Source organism: Panicum virgatum, chromosome 3N, assembly GCF_016808335.1.
Source record: "Panicum virgatum strain AP13 chromosome 3N, P.virgatum_v5, whole genome shotgun sequence".
Taxonomy (NCBI): Eukaryota; Viridiplantae; Streptophyta; class Magnoliopsida; order Poales; family Poaceae; genus Panicum; species Panicum virgatum.
In genome coordinates, this window is record NC_053147.1 from 28,861,235 (window position 1) to 28,868,200 (window position 6,966).

A 6,966-nucleotide genomic window follows, 5' to 3' on the forward strand; every position below is an offset into this window, starting at 1 on the left:
GAGGTTTTTTTCCACGGACGGCGGCCGCATCGTTGAAGCATGTTCAGCCCACGCGAGCCCACGGTGAAGCAGGCTCGGATCGAGCTCGGCTTGAGGTGACAGGCTCGCTCGAGCTTGGCTCGTCGACAAGCCAGCCCACGGTGGGCGAATCGACCCACTGGCCCGCCCGCCCATCGGTTTTGCCGACAGGCGCCTCGTTCCCATTGCCGATCCGACACCACTCACAGCCCGTTGGCCGCTCGGTCCGGGTCCAACTTCACTGTAGCTGGCACTGTTCACGGAACACTGTTCAAAAAGAGACTGTTTTGTACTGCAGTAGGGGTGCTGTAGCAATCAATACTGTCCATCCATCTCGGATCGGACGGCCCACAGAGACTCAAAAGTCACGGGAACAGTGTTCCCTGACTTGCCTTCAGCAAGTCAGGGAATCCCGATTGGCTCGGTCCGCGTGCTATAAACCAAGCGCCAAGCGAAGCTCGCTGCCGATGCGCCGCCGCCTGCTCCGCCGCGCGATGCCGCTACCGCCGCCTCCGCCTCCTGCGCCCCGGACTCCGGGGGTCGCCGGCGGACGCCTCTTCTCCTCGCTCCCGCCGCCGCCGCCGCTCCAGTCGCAAAGGTACCGCCCAGCTCTTTCTTCCATCCGTTAGCTCTCTGATCCTGTGGATGTTTTGAGACACTAGCCTTCGAGCGGAGCCAGCTTAGATGGTAGTCGCGGATTCCTATCGTTGCGGAGAGAGTGGTGGGAAGGGACAAATGGGCCGAGAATTTCCTAGAAGATTGCTAGGATTTGCGGTCATGAGCTCTAGTTTGGTAGCGGTTGGACTGATGTTGTGGTCCGTAAGTTGGGGAACTCATTGAGCGACCGAAATGGGTCGGAAAATTTCCCTACTTCTGCTGTGATTTCGAGTTAGGCATGAGTGCATCTTTGTGCCTGAAGGTAGAGCGACCATTCGCTGGTGAAGTTCGATGTTGTGATCTGTGGATGGGTATTGCGACAGCTCCTGGAATGTGGCAGTTGACACTACTCTCTTGCCGTGGACCTGTGTTGGATAGTTCCGCTACTGTATTGTGCAGAGTGATTTCTTTTATCTTATCATAGACAACCTGGATAAGATGGGATCGTTTCAGGGGAATTTGACATTTAGCTAAAGTTGAGTCTTTCAGAAATCTTTTCCTTCTAAACCGCGTTCAGGATATTGGACTAGAGCCATGCTCATGTCTGCACGCTGACTGTTCATATTTTACCCTTTTCTGCACTGTTGACCCCTGGTTTCTGAATTAAATAGACCTTGTTTGGTCCATTTCTCAATAGCTCCAATGTACCTCATATGTCTTATTTTATATTGTGAGATCAAAAGCTGCAAACAAAATTTTCAAATGTGCTTAAAGAATTCAGTTGTGTTAAGAATTAGCTGATTGCTAATTTTTCACAGAGAGGTTCATGTCTGGTACCTTTTGCCTGATGAGTTGAATGATGCCTCCCAACTGAAGATGTACATGGATCTCCTTTCACCTTCTGAAAGGAAGACTGCTTTATCTATGAATGGGGAGAAGTTGCAGAAAGGTGCTGTGCTGTCCCGTGCATTGGTGCGCACCACACTCTCGAGATGTATGGAACAATCAGCTACTTGTTAAACTTAATTTTGCATTTCATTTATGTTTCATGTGTCTTACTTTCATTTAGTTTTTATTATGTAGTTTTGCTCTTATGTTTTCTTAAATTATTAAATAAACTAAAGGTGCTAGATACATTATCTGTTGGTTAGGACTAGGGATTTATAAGTTGCCAGTTTTGATGGTACCAGTGACCATAGTTCTTAAGGCGTCGCCTAGGCGTCAAGGCGCTCAGGGAGGCCAAGGCGTCGCCGACGCCCAGCCAGAAGAGAGGAAGAGTAAGGGGAAGGAGCGACCGGGAGATGAAAGGAGGAGCAAGAAGGTTACCAGAACTAGCAAGCGACGACCTCCGCCTTCCTCATCCTCGACGGCACCGGCGCCGGCGAGATCTGGCCCCCAAGAAACTAGAGAGGTGCAAGGACTTGAAGGGGGAGCGGCTGCGGTGCTCCATTTGAGCAGCTGGAGGGGACGCCGGGGTTCGTTGCTGCACGGTTCTGCTGCGGCTGCAGTCGATGTGCAGGGGAGCGCCGGCGGAAGGGAGGAGAGGAATGCGGGGCGGAAGGGAGGAGCGGCGACACGGCTGCGAGGGAGAAGCGGCGCTGCTGCGAGGTAGCGAGGGAGAAGCGGCGGCAGTTCTGGATGTAGGGTTACGGGGGGTGGTCATGGGCTTGTTAGTGGGCTGGGCCTTACATTCTTCTTGGGCCTTTTCTCTTTTCTTTCTTCTTTTCTCATTTCTTTTCCCCTTTATACTGCTAATATGCTGCTTTTACGTTGGTGTATGGCGTCGCCTAGGCGTCCAGAGGAGGTAGGGCGCCACACCTCGCCTCAACGCCTTAAGAACATTGCCAGTGACCATTTCATTTAATGTTGTGATTTATGAACATGTTATTTCATAAGACATGGAAAAGTAGGTAATCTTTTGCAAGTCTTGCTTTTATATGGTGAAGACCTTTGTTTGTGCATGCAATTATCTCTATTGTATATACATGCAAGTCATGAGTCATGATCAACCATGTCTAAATTCTTGTATCAATCATCACTGGAGTCATGTCTTTATTAACAGCCTAGGACATATTATAATATTCCCATTCTCTTGATACATAGTCCTAGAATGCAAATGACATTGGTTCTCTGATTCATATACCAACTGTCCAGAACAACATAAAGAAGGCATCACATTAAATTAGCAACTTTAGAAATAGTGGAATGAGCAATATGCTATTAAACCTGCCTCTTGGCAGTTTAAGCATGTACTCAGTGTTTGTGTTTGGCACTTTATCAATTTCAACAGTACATTCTTCTTACTATTATTTCATATAGTGTTGGATATATCTTTGTATATCACTATAGGATTACTGACACGGATGCTGTTGATTTGTTTGGACTAGACTAGATACAGATTGCAAAGTTGATCCAGGATCATTTGAGTTTAAGAAAAACAAATTTGGCAAACCTGAGGTAAGAGGTTAGAAGCTAAGCTTTATAGTACTATCTTTTTCTGCAGCTTTTGTTCTATTGAATTTGCTTTTGTTTGTTTGCTTGTTTAATCAGATACTGTGGCAATCTGATGACAGCAAGATGGAATGGCCTTTGCATTTCAATATTTCACACACGTCTTCTTTGATTGCATGTGGCATAACCATGGATACTCCTGTACGTCTTCTTTAATTATTGTTTGACTATGTAAACTAGGGAACTAGAAATGTCCATACTTCTGTTGCTGTGGAACTTATGCAATCAATATTACTGTTTTTCATCTATCTCAGATTGGCATTGACATTGAAGAGAAGAAACGAAAGACAGCCAAGAATATTTTATCTCTCGCTCGCCGTTATTTCACCCCATCTGAAGTTGATTATCTAGCTAAAATGCCGGATCCTGATGCTCAGCAGAAGGAATTCATAAAACTATGGACTCTTAAAGTGAGTCTTTTGTTGGTTCTCTAATCTATATAACTTCCTTATTTGTTCAGTTCATGATTTTATATCACCATTAGACCATTAATCATTAGTACTTTTCCCTTGCAAAGCAGAAAATTCTTAACTGAACGAGTCACCTACCACTTAAAGCATACTATGACCAATTACATTGTCATAATATGTAGAACTATGTACTTATATTTAGTGTGGTTATATTTTTTTTGTTAACTTGCTAACTGTTGGATGTGAGCCATTTCGATGAACTTTGGATGGATTGGATTCGAGAAGATATGAGGGTTGCATGGATGGCCATTTCCTGAATTATTTATGAAGGATGCATCTTCTCATACACCTGTCATCTTTGACATCTCATCGGATTTTTTAGTCAATATGTCCTTCCTAATATGGAGACTTCCAAGTTGCAAGAACAATTTACTGATATGATGCTAAAAAGATAAGATGTTGCTTGCATGGATTGTCTATCATTGATGTCTTAATTTTGTAGGAAGCATACGTAAAAGCTCTTGGAAGGGGATTTTCAGGTGCTCCTTTCAATAAGTTCTCAATCGAATTGACAGCAAAGAATGGAATCCGAATTTCTGTGGTATGCAATTTTTCTCCCTTTATCCTCATGCTTTTCATCTTCCATGTGTGCCACATGCAAAGGGACTCTCCCAAACTACGTTTGCTATGCATTTGAGCATAGTTCTGTCACGGCCGGAAATAGCCAGACAACAAAGATGTGTGGGCCTTCAGGAGAGTTTTACCATGGGGGGATTATTTCCTTTTACTCCTGGTCACACACTGAAAAATATCTTGTCTGGAGTCTGGATCCTTTGTGCATGCTTGTCTTTCTCCTAAATGTTGGTTGATGTTGTGGAATTTTGGAAGGAAAAGATATCATGTTCTTATGTGTAGCAACATTACAAGCTTTACTGTTATGCAGATTCAACTTAGCTAGAAAATCTTGTGTCTAAAAAGAAATTAAGAATCTGATTTGTCTTAATCGTTTGCACTTGCCAGGCACCAAAAGCATTCAAGGATTCTGACTGTTTGTCCGAGAATTGGCAATTTGCACTTGCGGAGCTAAATAGTTCTCATTACATGGCAGTTTGTGTAGAGGATGACTCAAGAAGTTCAGGTTTGTACTTCAAAATTTTCAGTTTGCAGAAAAACTGTCTGTATCCTGTTCTGTGACTTATTGTTGGTGCATGTTGCAGATTCTGGGAATGGTCGGCTACCTCTAGGATTGAAAGTATGGAAGACTGTTCCCTTCGTAGAAGATACGCTTGTTTCTGGAACAGAAGCTGCGACTCTTATCAGTTGAGTATGTGAGAGTCTGCTATTAGCCTTATGGTTTCACCAGATGATAATGCGATACAATGAATTCATATTTTGGAGAAGTATGCAGGGAAACTCTGAACATTCTTCAAGCATTGATTAGGTGATTGCTGAGATCATGCATTAGTGGGTGCTCGGGAAATACGATTTTCAGAGTCCAGATATTCAGATTAAGACTGTTATTAGCTGTAGCCTACCACAGCAAACTATTTCGGAAGGAATAAACTGTTTGTTACTGTTGCAAAATTATGTATCATTGGAAAAGATACTCGTAACATGTATAGACTTCTATAAAAAGTAACATTGGAAGTAGCTCTTGTAGTATTTCATTGCATTGACCCAAAGTTGGATACGTTGTATGTCATAGTCATTGTGGTCCCAATATGATAATTTGGAATATGATTTGATGTGTCACTGTTAAGGACCAGCTCTTTTTACTGCAAACGGTAATGGCTCTCTGTGGCCAATCCCAGTGGGGTGTTTCAGATTTATGTTTCCAGGGCACATATGCAAAGCAGCACATTGCTGAACGAAACTCTCTAACGCATTGTTTGATGATATTGTTTCATAGGCATGTGGTGAATGTTGATAATTATCAGGTCAGATTTAGTGGGGAGTGTCATCGCAGGGTTACCAAGGCTATCAACTTTCTCATGACACTTCCTCTGTCCTCATAAATAACTTTGCCATGTCAGCAAATTTGCTGATATGACATGATATTTAATGCTCATGATATTTCTATAACACTTCCCATTAAGATTGATCTCATGTAGTTGCATTTCGCATGAACGGAACCTCATTAGCTAAAATTGACTGAGGGATTTCAAAAAATTGGAAAGAATGTCCACTAGATGAGGTCATCGAGATGAAACTAGTTTACTCTCTTTTTCATTAGGCAGTCTCAGTGGGGAGTGTTATCATAAAATTATCAAGATTGTGAACTGGTAACCAAGCCGGAAGAATATCATGTGACACTCCTCACATCCTATGAAACCCTCTCTCCCTTTTCTCCTGCTATGTTAGCAAATTTAATACTTATGACACTACTATGATACTCCCGTTGAGATTGGCCTTACTGCCATGTCATCATTTTTTTAATCATGTGACAACTCATTAATTTAAAATTGAGAGTAGCCCAAGAGGCACATTACCGCAGTTCTGCAAGTAGCCTAATTTCATATCCCATGCAGTTAGAGTGCGAAGCTGGTTCTACCGTGGTACACATCTCTTCAGTGGCGCATGTATGTTTGGGAATAACTTCGTCAGAAAAGCATCAGCAAGCAAACAACCATGATATCAAAATCATAGAATGTATGGTACATCGTCGATCACGGACAGGATCAAAGGAGCCAATACCCGATAGGCATGCGTGGCATGGCATGGCAAATTTGAATGGACTACAAGCAGACCAGGAGAAACAAACACATGCATATGCCAGAACTGTGCAGCATGAACCGCACACATCTTGATTGAGCTCTTTTTTTTTTTTACTTTGAGATGCCGAAGGAGATTCCGGAACTTAACAGCTCAACGGCTAGTTTTTGGGGATGGTATTTATACACCTCACCCCTTCCCATTTAGGGCTGCTGAGTTTCCACACGAAAAACACATACCCATAGCCCTAAGAAGCTCTCCCCACTCTAGATTTGCAAGAGATTTGAGAAGAGAAGTGAGTTGGGGTTGAGAGAGATATTGGGAAGCAAGATTGAGTGAAAGTGAGTAAATCCATTCTTGAGCACCTGAGTTCATAGTGAGAAATCTCCGTGGCGCTTGTTACTCTTAGAGGTCAAGCGTCCTAGACGGCTAGGCGTCGCCCGAAGAGCACCCAAGCTTGTGGTGTGCCGCGGGAAGTTTGTGAAGGCTTCGATTTCGCCCCCGCAAGGGAAGAAATCAAGAAGTAAAGTGGGGAAAGGGTTGAGAGCGACCCGACTTCTTTGGAAGCACCCAACGGAGACTTAGGAACCCGTGAAGGGTTCCGAACTTCGGTAAACAAATCCTTGTGCCATTTGTTCTTGATTTGTTGATTTCACTACTTGTTGCTTGTGCTAGCTCCTTTCTAGGTTTATCTCGATCTACAACTTGAGGAGGTTTG

The 6,966-nt window shown here is 43.6% G+C and overlaps 1 protein-coding gene across 2 annotated transcripts; it reads left to right on the forward strand.

Annotated features, from left to right (window-relative positions):
- The first annotated feature begins 448 nt into the window (after positions 1 to 448).
- LOC120665562 (4'-phosphopantetheinyl transferase HetI-like) lies at positions 449 to 5,288 on the forward strand. Of its 2 annotated transcripts, XM_039945153.1 has the most exons (8): positions 449 to 616; positions 1,434 to 1,609; positions 3,008 to 3,072; positions 3,166 to 3,267; positions 3,381 to 3,536; positions 4,039 to 4,137; positions 4,557 to 4,674; positions 4,754 to 5,288. In XM_039945153.1, exons 1-8 carry the CDS (start codon positions 486 to 488, stop codon positions 4,858 to 4,860), a joined length of 954 nt encoding a protein of 317 aa, XP_039801087.1. In that variant the 5' UTR covers positions 449 to 485; the 3' UTR covers positions 4,861 to 5,288. The 2 variants fall into 2 exon arrangements, with proteins under 2 accessions (XP_039801087.1, XP_039801088.1); XM_039945154.1 differs by lacking the exons at positions 449 to 616; positions 1,434 to 1,609 and adding an exon at positions 1,627 to 2,419 and having other exon boundaries at positions 3,003 to 3,072.
- The last annotated feature ends 1,678 nt before the right edge of the window (positions 5,289 to 6,966 follow it).

What these genes read in the sequence shown, in the direction of transcription:
- LOC120665562 (XM_039945153.1), top strand. Translation starts at nt 486, where the DNA reads ATGCGCCGCCGCCTGCTCCGCCGCGCGATGCCGCTACCGCCGCCTCCG. An exon ending in CCGCCGCTCCAGTCGCAAAG is followed by an intron (nt 617 to 1,433) that starts GTACCGCCCAGC and finishes AATTTTTCACAG; the next exon opens with AGAGGTTCATGTCTGGTACC. An exon ending in ACAAATTTGGCAAACCTGAG is followed by an intron (nt 3,073 to 3,165) that starts GTAAGAGGTTAG and finishes TTGTTTAATCAG; the next exon opens with ATACTGTGGCAATCTGATGA.